The sequence below is a fragment of the Pocillopora damicornis genome, chromosome 11 (genome assembly GCF_964200805.1).
Source record: "Pocillopora damicornis chromosome 11, jaPocDami1.2, whole genome shotgun sequence".
In the NCBI taxonomy this organism is placed as follows: Eukaryota; Metazoa; Cnidaria; class Anthozoa; order Scleractinia; family Pocilloporidae; genus Pocillopora; species Pocillopora damicornis.
Genome location: NC_142680.1, coordinates 3,426,535 through 3,443,151, shown reverse-complemented (window position 1 = coordinate 3,443,151; position 16,617 = coordinate 3,426,535). Strand labels below are relative to the sequence as shown.

The window sequence follows — 16,617 nt, the reverse complement described above, 5'->3', positions numbered from 1 at the left end:
ATGAAAGATTAAAATCAGAGAAGCGTAGCATAAATGTCGCAATATTGCACAAAGAAGTTAAGTTACAGGCCTACTGGAGAGGAGCAATGACAATGGAGCAAGTATACGTTGACTGAAACTAGATTGCTATTCATGCTGGAGTGTTTTTCATTCAGCTTGCGCCTGTCCCCTCCTTAATGAGCATTGTGGCTCCTTCAGCCGATGAGGCCTACGAGTAACTGCTAGAGTAAAGTGTTCCTGCTTGAGACCCAATGCAGGAGACTTCGGCTTTAATCTTCTCTGTGCACACGTACCATTACTTGAGCTCTCAACTTTGTTATATCCAGTTGACAATTGAATAATTACTTAAACTACGACAGTAACTGTTCTACTGTTTTTAGGTTTGAAAATCATTTTCCTCGGCAACACTTCTGACTCCATAAACAAGTGTGATCCGAAGAATTCAATTCTCTTGTTTGCATTATTTATTACATTTTTCCCCTGAGGCAAACGAAAATTGGCCAGATGATAAATAAATGTAGGTCGGTTTAAGTACTCGGGCAAGGTACAGAATATTTCTGAAGAAAATTAATCATGATTTCTTTTCCGTTCGTGTATGAGGTCAAGATATATGTGTCTAGGCATAAAGAAGTTATTGCAATGTCATACGCTAATTGGCAAAAACGGAATTCTTATTTAGCACACTTGCAGTATCCCTTATGTCAAGGAGAAACATGGAAAACAATTTCCTGTTTACAGTAAGAATGTATAATTACGCTTTTGGAAACGACTGAAAGGAGAAGATAAAATGTTTGACTTTTTCTCAGGTTGCTGTAAGAGTTACGCTCAAGCTCTCGATCAACTGTGTAATGAGAATGCTGAGCAGTAATGAAAAACCATGAAGGTTTAATAACAATCGAAAAAGTTCATGACAAAACAATCAACCAACGTACCTTACACCTGAATGAATTTACAACTTTCGGATCTAGAGTATGTTGCGATTCCGCAGGAGAATGAAACCTTTCAGATCAAGACTCCATCAAAGGTATTTTCATAAAATGTTCAACTTCCCTTTTCGTATTACGTGAGTAGGATCGTGATCCGAGTTGACTCAGTTAATAGGAGGAATACGCAATATGTGTTATTTATATGCAAATGTGATCCATTGTAAATCATACATGATGGAAGTTGAACACACATGTTTTATCCTGATACACTTAACCATGACCTTTAATCGTTCCAAAACACTGCGTTCGGGACCCTAACAAGAGGAGAAAGATTTATAAAAGATGTATTTCTCAGGCGAGGTAACCTAAATACGTGGTCTTTTCACCCTTTTGACCGATTTTGTGACCTTTTCACATCGATTTTCTTTGCGTGTGATTTGGACAGAGATCCACTGACATGTAGCAATCATGATGACCTGTTTGCTAATGATGACATCTTGAAATATAGATAAATGAAATACATTTATTTGTATACATAATTTCATCCGGCATTTCATCTTAAAGGAGAAAGAAGATGGCTGTTATGACCATGTCAAATGTTCAATTATTTTCACACGGATTGTTCAGAATTTCGCAATACGATAAAAGCGTAATGAACAACCAATTTTTATTATTTTGATTTATTTTGGAAATGTTACAAACACTCACTTCCATATTAAATCAGGATGTTTTCGATTTTCATTCATCAGATACCAAAAAAAACCTCAAAGTTATGATTTTTATCTCAATTTTGATTTCATCATTTGTAGTAGCGCGGACTGAATTTTCCCGGCATGCACGGCGTGTACGATGTAATTCAACAGATTTCAACTGAATAACTGCTCTGTCCCAGAGTCCATCACGATTGAAATCGCTCTCTCTATGTGCTCGCACTTTGTTTCTCTCTTTCTGTTTTGCTTTCATCTTTCTACTTTTCCCCACTAAGCTCTCAAAGTTCGACTTGTATTATTATTAGAATCATTTTCAGAGGTCATCTTTGATGGCAAACTGATGAAAACAGCTCGCCCCGTTTTTTTCCTGATCGCTGTCTAATGGTGGGCACGATTATCATCACTTCGCCTCCCGGGAAAGAGTGGCTGTCAGTTTGAAGAAGGTGCACGTGCTCATTTCCCCGGTCAGTGGCTGGCAATCGAGCTTTCAATAACGGCTTCCTCGGCTTCCTCCTAACTAGAGCCTCGCTTTCATTCAAAGAAAAATGCAAATTGAAAAGAGGCTTTTTAAAATCATTATCATTGTGTCTTTGCCATTCAATTGAAAGCCATCGCCATTAGGGGTCAATTCCTTTATTGCTGTTTCAGACTTCAGGTCTATGATTTTAGAAACCTCAATTTATTAACTTAAAAGTCCTTCTTGAGGAGAAAAAATTCCTTGATGTTTTTGAGGGACAAACTATCATAGGTCCCTAGAAAATAATGCTTTCTATAAACACCATCTTTAAGATCAATCGAAATTGAATCATCAAGACGTTTGAGCTACCGAATTTGCATTCATTTCAGTTTATATACATTATGTGATATTCAAAGATCTTTAGCCTTTTTACTTAAAGGATATTTAAGTTGACTGGAATATAGACAAATCGGTAACACCTTTCTGTAGAAAAGCAGCTAGGTTGCTATGCGATACTGAACTTGAGTTTGAAAACCATGTGGTTGCCCTCGCGGGAAATACGTAAATTAATGGTTCGTATAATTTCCGTAATTTTCCAGGTGAGGGTTTCATTCATTTTGATACTTTATCTACAATTGTTAGGTTGGTTTTTTTTTTTAGGCAAATTTGCTTCATTTAGGAGAGTGGTAAACAAAAATTCAACGGAAGACCCGTCAGCGCGGTTTTAACAAGCTGGCAAGCATATTGTTTGGTGATTTAGTATGCAATTAACTAGAAAACAAATAATTGACTACTTCTCAGCAAAATAAAGAAAAAATTTTCAATATCTATAGTGCTAATGAACAAAACCTGGCCGAAAAATACTGAAAGTGTGAAAGAGATTCAAGCGACTTGAATTTTCATGAATTATCGGAAGAAAGCTTTTCCTTCATGATTTATTTAACCCGTGATTAAATACAAACATTTCATTCTTATGAATATAATTAAAGTGCCTATTGAAAGTTTCAAAGGATGTTCATGCAAAGGCGCAAACGTCTAAAGTAAATATGAAATAATCAGGCCATTTGAAAAATTACAGAACTCGTAAAAAAAAAAGGGACTTTTCTTGTACCAAAAAATTATTGATTGTTGAAATTTCTAACTTCATATAACAGACTCATTAGATATTCATGTTTGTCTAGCTGTGTTCGGTGTTTTCCATTACTGTTTAGATAAATTAAACATGTTCCATAATGAGACCAAAACACTATTTTAGTGCGAAATTACATTAGCATTTTGCAGGAAAGCTCAGTTAAAATTACAAGCGCAGTTCAAGCGTTGCTATGACATTTTTTTCCAACATCATGCTTTAGATAAGCTAGGGAAGTGCATATTTAAGAAAGATCCTAAACAGATTAATATTGGTCTTCTAAATATTATCCTTCTGAGTAAAGAGCTGCTACTCCAATTGCTTGAACAAGCTCTGACTTCTTATAGTGATCAGTAAACTACAGCTATATGCTTTTAAAATGATTAAAAATATTTAATTCTCTAAACAGAGAGATAAGAAAGGCCTCGGCCCTGGCAATAGAGATTGCTCTGCTCTGGCTAAAGAGATTGTTGTGTCTAACATGAAAGAATAAAGCGTTTAACGATATGGTTGAATCCCGTTATCCGGTCTAGGAAAATGCGTCATCCTTACCTCCATATTTAGCAAAATGGAGGTAAGGGTCCCCAAATAACCAAACTCAATATTGAAAAGTTATCAAAACAGGTTTTAAAATGGCTTTAGTTCACAAAAGGTTTTAATGTAACGGTCAAGAATCCTCAGAAATGAGAAACCAGAACCATCTCACAATGCTTGTTCGCTTTATAAAAATTTTCATTTTTGCAAAAGAACTGTTCTTTATGAGATGACTCACGTTAGCTTAGCATTTTTCAGCCCTTAGGTATCGTGCTTGAGCCATAAAGAGTGATTTAAAAAGATCAGAGTACTCATGTTTGTTATGGTGTAGTTTTTGATAAACGAAAAACCTTGCAAAAATAAACAATTTCTGTGAAACTAGATCAAATTGAAATGCTCGGTATGTCTTACACGTACTGAACTGACTTTAAAACTGCTTTATGATAAAAATGGTTATATAACAGCACGACTATTTCTGTTTCGTGTTCTTCATTCAAGTTCCAATTTATTACCTTTGTCTTTGTTGGATTTGTTAAGTTCCAAGCCAAAAATTACTGATGTGACCAAATCCTTAAGCTTGATTTGCGAAATCGCCTGGTAAACTTTCTGGTGCGAAGACAAATGCATGGACTCCTTCAATGTTGGCTAAAACTGTCACGTCCCCCATGTTTACTCAGTTGAAAGCGGAACTTCAAAAGTACACATATCGATTACTGTGTTCTCTTGATTATTCGGGTATAATTATAAATTTGCTCCTTCTTTCATGCTTATTAGTTTGCTCATACACCAGGCAGGAAATTTAATGTAGACTGTAAGTTGCAAATAAGTTGCGCAAGAATAGGCAAAATTAAAATCGGAAAAGTGGAAATTGTAAAGAGGGAATTTTATGAGAGCGGTGCGTATGAAAAATATTGTGAATACCACCAGCAGTTAAGGCACCTGTTCTTTAAAGTAAATATGATTGCAAATTTGCCCAAAAAGAGAGAAAGAAAGCAAATATAATATAGGTTCCTTTCGCATTGTTAATTTTTGATGTTTGGTGCCAAACTACTAGACACAAATTAAAATTACTCAACGTTTTCGAAGAAGGCGCTGCGACGGGGTGTACTTTTAAAAAGTAGTTTTGTTACTGAAGATGCTACAAATTGAATACCTTTTGCAAGCTATTGCAGTGAGCGTGAAACAGGACTGTTTTGTAGGTCATCATGGTAAAGGTAAAGCCATTTTCATCAGAAATTTAGTCTGGAATTTTCCCTTTTGCCGTGTTATCTTGGTAAAGAGTGAAAATGTGCTCCACAGCTTGAGTGAGAGAAATTCATTCCGCATAGACCCTTTATCATTCCGGAAAAAAGGAGCCTTCGTTTTTCTAAATTTGAAAAGGAAGTTAATTCCTTTTGGTGAGCTTTCGCGTAAAGTGGAAGACTGTCTTTGGATCAAGACGCCGCCCTTCTATAATCAGTAAAGATTTGAAAAGTTTACCTGAGACTGCTTCTAAAACTCGACTGATTTCTGTTCCGAATTCAATTTATTCAAGACCATTGATATTCAGATGAATGTCTACTAGCACTTTGTCTTCAGAGATCTGTTATTATTCAGTGTGAAATTTCTCACTTTAACTGGAATATAGAATTATGATCATTACTAACGCTAGAGGGTTCAACTTTTAGCGGACGAAAATATCTTCAGCTACAGTATCACCAGTAGTTTTTAAATCTTTGGGAACATGGATGTTACATTTTTTTTTTTCAAAAATTTTAAAAATTGAAAACAAATTGATTGCTCTTGGAGCTTAAAGAAAATGGCCCCTAAGTACAATTAATCGTAGAATTCTAGAGGGAAAGAAAATTTGTAATTTGACTAAATTTATCAACAGCTGGGAGTACGTACCGCGAACTGAAATTGTTCCCGACCATTCATTGCCACAGTCAACATCTTAAGTCCACAATGTATTGGGGAGGGATTCACAAACCAAAATACATACCGCCCACAATTTTCATCAAAGCGGAAAGAACCGCGTGAGCCTAATGGTTTAAACTGCGGTAAAATGACGAAACTGGCGAGTATCAGAAACCAGAAACCCCTTGATCGAAAACAAAACAAAACAAAAAAACAGCAAGCCAGGAAAAGAAAAACCGAACACCGAAAACCGAGTTTTTTCAAGTGCAAAAACCGAAATTGATCGCTATAACCGACACACTCAGTCTTTACATAAAGTCATATGACATAGGGTGAAAATACAGAAGTTAAACAAGGAGCAATTTGGAATTTAATGAAATGCTAAATATATTTACGGAGGTAAAATACTCTCACGAAACTTCAGCTGCCATCAAATTTCATGTTACAACAAAATTGCTCTTGTACTGTGCAAACAGGAGAAGTGTTTCCTTACCCCTTTAAAACTTAAGAGTGACCAGTATCTAATTTCTCCATACAGTAATACTACTGAATCATTCATTGAGGTCATGAGAATAAAAGACATGATCACCAACTTAAGAAGCTTTAATTCTCAAACAAATTCTCGTGGTCTGTACCACAGGAAATGTATAGAGAACAGTATGGAGAATATAGATACTGATGTTTGGGTGTAAAGAGTTTATGACTCATGATGAGCTTGTCACTTGTGTGACCATTTTTCTCTTAATGAAAAGAAAATTGTTTTGTGCCCATGAGCCATAGCACAGATTCGAACATTGAGAACTTTCTCGAATTTATCAAAATTGGGACTCGGAGACGAGAAGCGAGCTTCGATTCACTTTTAAGTGCACTTCTTCCAAAAAGAATTTGTTATAAATGGTAAACATCGAGTCCATGATGGAGAATTTGTCGCAAATTTGATAAGTAAAGGTAAGTAGTTATCGTATATATAGAGAGTCCATAGACTATTGTAATGGTTGATTCTTAAGAGTCTGGATGAGAAACCAGTAAGGCCAGGCTATAGAAAAGTGAAAAATAGAGACGGAGATTATAATTTTCATATGAGAACGAAGTGCCATGAAATCTGAAGTTCTTTGTGTGCAAAGGAATATGAAAGTGTCAAAGAGCCATTCCTGAAAGATCCTGAGATTTTATCTCAACCTTGCAATTCTGAGTTTATTCAAACTGCTCAAGTTTTCGTTGGATTTACCGAACTAGTGCTGTTACTGAGAAATATTTGGAAACTTTCATGAAAATATTTTCGTGTCAAAGTTCATGTTAACCATATTTAGTGAAATAATTGAAGTCGTAAGTTTAGTGGTCTGGATCGTCAAAACAACGGCTCTCCTAAAATACAATACTTCCGTTCTGAGAGCTTCTTCATGCCACAAAAAACCCAAATGAAGGCCGTTCGAGGCTATTAAAAATTCATTAACCACAGATTACCCCCAACAGCCTTTTCAGTATTAAAAGTGATGGGCAGTTTATCGGTCTAAAAAATTTTTCTCGAAGGTCGTTATGATCTTCAGTGTAAGTACATCGGTAACTTCAAAGAGTTTTTTCATTAAAATCAGAGGCTAATTTACAGGTGTGAAAAAAATTCATTGATCATTACGAACAACTTCTTTGCTACTGTCGCCGAAAAAACTTTAATATTATGCTTAATTGGCCTCAGAACGAATGATGTAATATTTCATTTCGGGTGGAAATTGTTCTAATTTCAATTTTTTAAAAAATATATTTTTTAGCGTATCTTGAGGCCGTTCTGTTATAGAACGAATTACGAACGCGACAGTTCAACTACGAACAAAGGCGACGAGCGTCGGAAAAACGAACCACGAAACTAAGTACGATTTTTTGACGAACGGCGACCAACGACCGACGACCGACGACCGAGGAGAACGAGCATTTAGAGCGAGAAACAGCGAGAGGTAGACGAACCGGAACAGGTAACAAATTTGAGCTAAAAAAAATGAAGCATTTTTGTCCATGTATATGTGGATGCGTCCATGAGAATGAGTTTTGATTTTAAAAAAACTGAATGCCGTCAGGGTTAAAGTCAGTTCATTTTTTATTCCAATTAACCCTCTTTTGAAATTCTCAGTTATCAAAACAGAATGCCATCTGAAAGCAAACTAACTCGCCGGAGACGTTCCTGACACTATTCTTTATATTAAGAGGCCATTTTTACACCGTTAGTACAACATGTAAAGGCAGTCAAGATTCTGTTGCCTAATTTACGTAACATACACCCCAAGTCAGAGTCCTTAGATGAAATAATATAAACATCATGTGAACCGTGTATGGACTCACTGCAAAAACACGAAAAGTCATGCATTATTTTAAAGGTCAAAGAAAAAAAGTGAAAATTTCTTTTCATGAAACCGAAATACAAATTTTGCTGCGACATCTTACTTTTCCCATCCTAGCAATGAAAGCTCAAAATCTGTTGGAGATTGTTTCGTTTCATTTCCTTGCATGCAATAATGGTATCAATATAGTGCCTGTCTCCTGAGTTTGAGGGGGGTCGCCGCTTTCTTAAGGTTTACGTCTGCACGAAAGCAATACTGTAATGGAAAAACAAATTTCCATTTATTCTAAATTATTTTTTGTTAAAAAAACTGAACGTTCTATTTACCTTTTCTGCAAGTTGAAGTCAAACCTTCAGTCACTCGAAGTGAAACATTCTCGGTTGTTCAACCTCAATGCGAGTGAAAAACACAAGAACAGCTGCACAGCCCATTTGCTAACTTTGGCTTGCGACAATGTTGTTTGAGTAAATGTCAAGATATTTTCTAGAAATGTCTAACTCATTTCCACACTTTTATAAACAATTTCAGTATTTAGACAATATAGGTAAGACTTTGTTTATAATTTTGTAACGCTAATGAAAAAAAACTACCTTTGCGAGTATTGTATGTTTGCAAATTCTGAAGTTGAATTTGTTTTAATAAGCTTAGAGAAGTAATAAAAACGAAAAATCTTGTGAGAAAAGGAGACAAAGAGAAATATACTTTATAAAGTCAAAGGCGCACAAATAAATTCATCTTTTTATCAGGAGCTGTTTTTATTGAAAAGTACAATTCGCGGTTTTGAATCAAACACGTTGCTCTAGTTTACATGATGCTGGTAGCATTCATTTGTGCGGTTTGCTTTTTAGCTCTTAATTCTTACCTTGTTATGTACAACGAGGCTCAACGAGACTTAGATGAAGCTGGTTCGATTCGATACAATTTCACAAACAGATCTAAGTTTCTCCAGCTTTTACCGAGGCATTTGGCAAGACTCTGTCAGTGTTTAACGCTCATAGTTGCTTTTCCCCTCTGTTAGTCTCCAAAAACAATTTCTAACAATTAAGTTCTATCTTTCAGTCAGGCGGCATGATATAAAATAACATTTGTTCCTCGGTGAATTTGTTTGCTATGTACATTTTGCAGCAATCGTTTTACTTCCTTGACAACATGAAAACACAAGGTAAGTGTTATTCCTCTATTAACGCGAAATTGAATATTCACGGGGTGCGCGTTATGACTTGCATGAAATAAACATCTAGTTTCAAATTACCCATATTCATTTGAATACACAAAATGCTACTTTTGTATTCATCATTCTAATTTTCAGTGGGATGTATTTGGAATGCTAAGATTTTCAGAGATTGTTGACAGCCGCACCAAATTTGACTTTGATTGTCTCCAGCTTTGCAAACATTGAATTTAAGAAGTCAGAAGTAATCCAGCCGACCCTATTTAAGACAAATATAAGATCCATTTACCCAAGTCTCTTTCTAAACAAAATTAATTCCACTTACCCTTTGACCTCAAAGGGTGACTAGAATTTAATTAATTTTTTTTTTGCAATATCAACCCTGAATCACACATCAAGGCCTCTCTCCTGGTCAGCACGATAAGAAATTTATAAAGAATATTAAAGAGAATGTGCATACTGATGTTTGGGTGCAAAGAGCCACAAGAAGCTAATTCAGGAGTTACTTTGTTCCCCGTTGAAGGGGGGGGGGAGTACTGAAAGGATAAGGGCTGGATGGGAAGGGATCCTTCGCTGAGGGCTTCGAATCCTGACCATGGCACAGAATTGTATAAATTGCGGAATAAGGCGCACCCTATTCCGAATTACCCTCAGGTCCCTCCCTATCTTAACTGGGGTCTCGATCTGTCGCCGAGGCCCTCAAATATTGGAATTCTGAAAAAGAGAATTCTAATCTCACAGCAATCTGTATTCTCGTATTAAAAGGGTGTGAGATATATTTGGCATGGACCTCTCGCATGTTTTTTAACTCCACATAGAAAACAGCTTACAAGGTAAATGTGTGGTTGCTCTCTCTAATTCATTGGTTGTACATGAACCTTTTTGTGGCACATAAATTATATTAGCTATTTAAGTAATTTTTGTAACAATTTAAAACAAGCTAAGAAAGCTCTTGTGGAGTTTGACGATACTATTAATAAATTAAACGCGGGTTTAACAGAGGGTCTTATTTTAAGTAAATATAAATCTTCTGATGAAGATATAGATGCTAGAAAGAAGAAAGGCACGTTGTTGGAGGAAACTCACGAAAGATCGGGCGATCTGCAACGGTGGGAGGCGTTGTCAAGGAAACGGCTGCTGACCACTGCCGTGTACCACACGCTGCTATTTCACTCGTTTCCGATTCCATTAATTGAGTGACTGTCATTGACAAGGTACCGATAACAAAGTGAAACACCAGTAAAAGTTTTGTCGCCGATGCAGCAGAGCAATAGTTTTTCGTTTAGTTTGCGGGTATCTGCTTGTCTAAAATGTTAGGGAGGGTGCTCTCTACAATTAACACTGATCGCTAAGATCTGGTTAACACCCCACAGGGCTCTGTCTGAAACGTCGTCGGATGCCAGTTACACTGAAAACTTATGAAGATAAAATAATGGGACTAACTTATTCGTGATCTTACTTAATTTCTACCTCCGAGAACAGGCAGATCCTTCTCGCTGATACTCGCATCAAGGGGTAAAAAAAAACTTAGAGCGATTTTAAGTAGATGATTTCATTAAAATAGCATTTGACTGGGAAATATTCTATTCCCATGCTTCATCTGATATCAGGTAACTAGGGAAACCAGTATCAGGAACAGATAAAGATTTTATACCAAAAAAAGCGATTTTTTTAGCTATCGATACTCAATGAATATATCTGTGGGAAAGGAAAATCAAATCATTATTTAAAGTAAAGTTAGTTTTCTATAACCTGAAAGTTTTAAGTTTTTACGTCCTGAAAGCCGGGGAGTTTAGTTCTTCTCAAAACAATTTGATTTATTTCAATGCATATCTTATTGTATGCAATGAAGTTTTTAAGATGAACTCAGAATAATAACGATAGGGATCAGGGAGTTGGAAAGAAATGAAAAGTCACTGTGTCACTTTTTCAATTTTAAACCACTCAGAAATTCAATAAGGGACAAAGAGTTACTCTTTAATCAATCACATCCGTTATTTTTGATGTTCCTCAATATAAACTAATAAACCCAAAATGTGCTAGGAGATTTATCTTGGTCACAGAAACATCTTGAGAGATGATAAATCTGAAAGAACAAGTTTGCGAAATTAATTATGGTTTCTTCAACCCACCAATATTGAGGATTAATTTACACCAAGGTTTGGATAAATTTTTTAGTGAAAATACACTACTCTTTCGAATATTTTCCATGGCGGACAAGGAAATTGTGATCGCTATAATTTCGCGCGAGGGCGCGGGGCTTGAAGACAGGTGAATTTTGCCAAATCTGATTGGCTACTCGCTAATTTGATCATTTTCTGACGATTGTGATAGGTCCGTGGACGATGATATCCGGGAACTCGGTTTAGCGAGAGGTATTCGAGAGCTCAAAACATGGCGACAGCTAACGACAAACAGTGGCAGAAAGATGCAGCCGATCAGAATTTCGATTATATGTTCAAGCTTTTGATCATTGGAAATTCTGCAGTTGGCAAGACATCGTTTCTTTTTCGCTATGCGGATGATTCCTTCACGTCCGCTTTTGTTTCAACGGTAGGAATCGATTTTAAAGTGAAGACGGTTTTTCGAAACGAGAAGCGTGTGAAACTTCAAATTTGGGATACAGGTGCGTTTGTTATTTTCTATTCGTCTTTTCTAGTTTTTCCGAATAGCTTGTGTAATTATTTACATTATTTTACAGCCGGTCAGGAAAGATATCGAACAATAACTACTGCCTACTATCGTGGAGCAATGGGGTTTATCCTGATGTATGACATTACCAATGAAGAGTCATTTCAGGCAGTGCAAGATTGGTAAGGTTTTTTTTATGTTTAATATTTTTCGGCGGTGATCTTAGTTCAGCCGGCAAATTTCCATCTCGTCGCGATTTCACCTAAGGAAAATTAATTTTAATATCTTATTTCCGTAAACCGAAATTTCAAGCAGATTGCGATTCGTTCGGGTCAATTTCACTACATCAAAACAATTTACTTTCGAAGGTCACAGTAAAGGAAAACAGAAATTTGATTTGGGAATATCACTTTGTAAATGCTAGAAAATCTATTTTCGCCTTCGCTGACGACAAAATGTTTAACTGGAGACAGTTCTGCTCGATCGCGTCGGCCGAAGATTTATTCAAAAATTATCGAAAAATTCAAAGAATGCAAAGGTGGGAATTGAATAAATATTCTAATTTGGAAAGATTAACTTTTTACTAAGTCCTTTCGTGAGAATACGCGGTGGTTACATTCAAGGCCTTAATATTCTTTCGGGAGAAATTTTGTAAACTTTGTTGTTTCAAATGTTGGACGTGTTTATAGTTTAGAATTCTTTGTATCACGCATGGCCAAGCTTATATTTGCATATTATAATCTTACTCGAATTTTCCTGTGGGGGCGGAAAGTTCGTCCTGTTTACGACGTATCGTATAGAATTTGTATTTGATTTGTATATTGTAAAAAGCTGTGAGATTACATTAAATCTCAGCTTTGTAATAGTCTTTTCTTGTGCAATTTGCTCTAGACAAGTCAACGATTAATTGAAAGATACCGCGATATCTTTAGACCAGATCAGAGACCATGTTAGTCTCGATCAAACCAGATGTACAAAAATATATTTATCTTTAGCCCGGTTCATTTCATTTGCGACTGAAAACATGACAGAAGTTGGCATAAGTTTCTGTAAGATGTGCGATTTAAATTTAATCACACGTAACGCCTTGTTTACGCTTGAGTAGTAAAGGATGACAAATGAAAATTGCCAAAAGTTAACCAGGTAAACAATTTCATTCAATTAATTTTATTGAAAGTAAACTGAGGAATATATAAATCTCTTCTACTGTTTGGACTTTGTCTTTTTTGTCGCCAAATTAGTGACAAGTATGAAGCTTTTCAGCTTAAGCCTAATTCTCCCTTCTAGCTTCTACACATTTCCTTTTAAATTAGTTACAAGAATTTAGTTTTAGATCAAGATAACAACTTCTACCAGACAATATTGAGCATCCTCATTACATGTGTGCTAGATGATATGTGGATTTTGAAGGGAGAAGTTACATATTGATCACTTGTGGAGGTTAAAGTGAATTATGCAACAACTAGATTAACCTTGTTCTTAAGGTGAACATGTCTTAGAGTAAATAGTACCTTTTGATTGGACTCATTTCCTTGAACACAGGTCAACACAAGTGAAGACCTACTCTTGGTCGAATGCACAAGTGATCCTTGTCGGAAACAAGTGCGACATGGAGGAAGACAGAGTTGTGACTTACGAGAGAGGGAAGCAGCTTGCAGACCAGCTTGGGCTGGAGTTCTTTGAAACCAGTGCAAAGGATAATGTCAATGTCAAACAAGTGTTTGAGCGTCTGGTGGACATCATCTGTGACAAGATGTCTGAGAGTTTAGATTCTGATCCGACTATTGTTAGTGGACAGAAGCCTGGAACAACAAAGATATCTGACAAGCCTCCTCAGCAACAGGACAGCGGCTGTGCTTGTTGATCTCTGTAAATTGTTGTATCTTCTGAATAGGAATGATGTTATATTTCATTTGAAATTTTAAGGATCTTTGCAAAGTTGCAGGTTTGGTTTTGTGGCAGCTCTGTTGGTTGTTAGATAGACTGATAGAATGATAGAGTGTTATTTATGCTTAGTTCTTCTTCATCAACTAAACTGCAGTTTTTTTTTCCTACCAACCATTATTTACCTCTTGGTGAAAATTTAAAGTTGGTTCTTCAACTTCTCTTAACTGATAATTTTCTTTATTCTTGTTGCCCGCCTGATGGTTCATGAATTTGTCTGAGAATTTACTTGTGGGTTACTTCCCAACATGAAAAATTGATTTCATTAATTTAATCAAGTGATCATATCAATAGTAACTGACTAGAAATTTGACTCAAAACTCGCTAATTAATTGTATTTCTGTTAACTCTTAACTGTTGCACTTCCAAGATTCAGTTAGTTATTCTCTTTACTGTCTGCCTTAATATTCTTGTTATATTAGTTTGAAGATCTACTAATAATCTCCTAATAAGATATTTCGTTAGTCTCATCATTTGTCGGCATGATGTTGTAGGGAGAAACTCTGTCTTGGTCATGGGTCAATTAACAAGACTATTTGATTAACTCCCAGTTTCTCCCAACACTGCTCTTTACCTTCTTAAGGAAGATTGAATGATTTTGAGATTTGAGACCTCAAAAACCTCAATTCGGATCTGTTTTAATTTTAAAAAATTGTACAGGAGGGGATAGCCATAACTACTTGTGACTGATAGCTCAAGGATAATATCAGTGTTATTTTTTTTTCTTGAATTTGTCTTTGGTGAATGGTTTATGGTCAATCAAGTAGAGTCATGTTGTCTCACAGAATATCCCACACCCTACCTTTGACAGGAGGAAATCTTGGTAACAAATCTACTTTCACAACCCTCGTAGGGAGGCTACAATTTTTTTAATAGTGCAGTTGTCATTGCCGCGCGTAAATCTCATATTTAGTCATATTTAAGCTTTTCCATAACCCTTTGGGTGTTATTAGCTTGAAATAAGCAATACTAGTTGTATTGTTATAATTGTGGAAATGTAAAAGGCATGCAAGTTAAATTCACCTACCAAGAAATAATTTATTTTTGTGGTCAACACAAGTGACCAATTTTGTCACAAAAAAATGGTTTCAGAGATAAAAGCTGAATGCAAATGTTTTCTCTTTGAAACAGGTGTTTGTTAATGCTTGTCAGTATTTTCTTCTTGTTGCAGCTTTCTGGCCTGTAAATTTATGAAGAAATATTTTGATTTTCAAATTAGTTAGGGTTGGAAACAGCAATGATTATTGACCCTTTACTTGCGAACATCAGTATTCATATTCTCCATACTTTTCTCTATACATTTGTCTGGTAGTGGAAAGGAGAATTTGTTTAACAATCAAAACTTCTTAGGTTAGCAATAATTTTCTTTACCTGTACTCTCATGAACTCAATGAATGCTTTAGCAGTATTGCTTTAACCCTTTCACTCCCAAGATATGATTAGTAATTCTCCTTACTATCTGCCATACAATTCTTATGATGTTAGTTCAGAGAATTTAGTATTGGATCAACTAATAATCCCATGATTGATATTCTTCTCTATTCTCATCACCTGCCTGCTTGATATTGTATTGATATTGTAAGGAGAAATTCTGTCTTGGTCACTTGTGGGAGTGAAAGGGTTAAGGAAAAATTAGATTCAGGTCACTCTCAGGGTTTAAAAGGTTAAGAACAGACTGTTCACTAGCTGGCATTTTTCAAAAATTTAACTGAGTTTAAACTTGAAATGTAACGATTTTGAACTTTTTCAGTTTCATCATTATAGCTAAACTAGCCTAGAATCTGTTACAACAGGATATGTTGTAAAAATAAGGGTTATTCATTTCTAAAGTGAGTAACTTCAACCCTTCCACTCCCACGATCTTATTAGTAATTCTCCTTACTGTCTGTAATACAATTCTTGTGATGCCAGTTTGGAGAATTTGGTATTGGTTCAAGTAATACTTCATTTACATTTTTCTTAGTTCTTATCATTTGTCGGCATGACATAGTATAGATACTGTAAGGAGAAATTATGTATTGGTCACTACTGGAAGTGAAAGGGTTGAAAAGGTAGCTTGAGGGAACCTTACTGTCAAACTTTTAAAACCATGAACAGTGGAAATATTTAAGAAAGTCATTCACCAGAGAGCACATCTGTGAGGAGCAATAGTTTGTGGTTCTGATTTTTCATCTGGTAAGGAAGTTTTTGAAATATTTCTAGAGTTGATATTTTCTAAAGTTTGACTTAAGAATTTACACCTTAAACCTGCAGTTTCTGTATCTAAATTCCAAAGCAATCAATGTGGGAAACAGCTTGTAATGATTCTATTGTCACAAGCTATGTATTTGACTTTTTGCATGTTAGTAGCATTCACTGTTCTCTGAAATGTTATCTGGTGATATTCATAGAGACTATGCAAGATATTTAAAGGATTTTCTAGTTGTAGTGTGCTGAAACTGATGTTTCAACAATGCTGATTTATTGATGAGTTGATTCTAACCCAAGGCATACATGGTTAAGATTTAACTTAAGTTATTAAAATGTACTTCAGTGAAGGATGTTAAAGGTATTTATAGGGAAAGAGGAATCACATGTATTCTATTAAAGGTCAATGCATGTATACAGCTGAAAAGCATTGATGTGGAACAGACAAAAGGAGAAATTTAAGTCTGGAAAAAATTATTAAACTTGAATTCAAAGAATTAGCCATCTGCATTTTTATTTGCTTCAGGGTTGTTTTAAGGGATGTGTTGTAAAAATCCTGAAGGTAACATTTAATGTAACATTAAATTCTCCCTGCATCTTACAAGGAAATATGAGAAAATTGTTAAGGAGAGGTGAACAATCTATCAGTAGTCACTCAGAGCTTTTTTCCATTCCCTCTATGAATTACAGTTGAATAAGTTC

The 16,617-nt window shown here is 35.6% G+C and overlaps 2 protein-coding genes across 12 annotated transcripts in view; one reads left to right on the top strand and one right to left on the bottom strand.

Moving 5' to 3' along the window:
* Positions 1–16,617, bottom strand: part of LOC113678984 (G protein-coupled receptor 161B) — a 31,345-nt gene that overhangs the window by 1,239 nt on the left and 13,489 nt on the right. The window contains exons 1-2 of one of the 10 annotated variants that reach the window (XM_089187690.1): positions 8,845–8,974; positions 8,086–8,237 (exon numbers count right to left, since the gene is read on the bottom strand). The exons of 1 other annotated variant lie outside the window; for it this stretch is intronic. In XM_089187690.1, coding sequence (XP_089043816.1) covers positions 8,086–8,150 — 65 coding nt within the window. In that variant the 5' untranslated portion in view covers positions 8,151–8,237; positions 8,845–8,974. Of the gene's footprint in view, positions 1–293; positions 503–932; positions 1,094–4,268; positions 4,409–4,909; positions 5,024–5,643; positions 5,967–8,085; positions 8,238–8,308; positions 8,448–8,844; positions 9,033–16,617 lie in introns of those variants that run through there. 8 more of the 10 variants (XM_089187689.1, XM_089187695.1, XM_089187694.1 and 5 more) reach the window with 8 other exon arrangements.
* Positions 11,196–16,412, top strand: LOC113678989 (ras-related protein Rab-3). Of its 2 annotated transcripts, XM_089187698.1 has the most exons (4): positions 11,196–11,312; positions 11,488–11,779; positions 11,855–11,966; positions 13,327–16,412. In XM_089187698.1, exons 2-4 carry the CDS (start codon positions 11,548–11,550, stop codon positions 13,646–13,648), a joined length of 666 nt encoding a protein of 221 aa, XP_089043824.1. In that variant the 5' UTR covers positions 11,196–11,312; positions 11,488–11,547; the 3' UTR covers positions 13,649–16,412. The 2 variants fall into 2 exon arrangements, with proteins under 2 accessions (XP_089043824.1, XP_027051714.1); XM_027195913.2 differs by lacking the exon at positions 11,196–11,312 and having other exon boundaries at positions 11,486–11,779.

What these genes read in the sequence shown, in the direction of transcription:
- LOC113678989 (XM_089187698.1), top strand. Translation starts at nt 11,548, where the DNA reads ATGGCGACAGCTAACGACAAACAGTGGCAGAAAGATGCAGCCGATCAG. An exon ending in ACTTCAAATTTGGGATACAG is followed by an intron (nt 11,780 to 11,854) that starts GTGCGTTTGTTA and finishes ATTATTTTACAG; the next exon opens with CCGGTCAGGAAAGATATCGA. An exon ending in TTTCAGGCAGTGCAAGATTG is followed by an intron (nt 11,967 to 13,326) that starts GTAAGGTTTTTT and finishes CCTTGAACACAG; the next exon opens with GTCAACACAAGTGAAGACCT.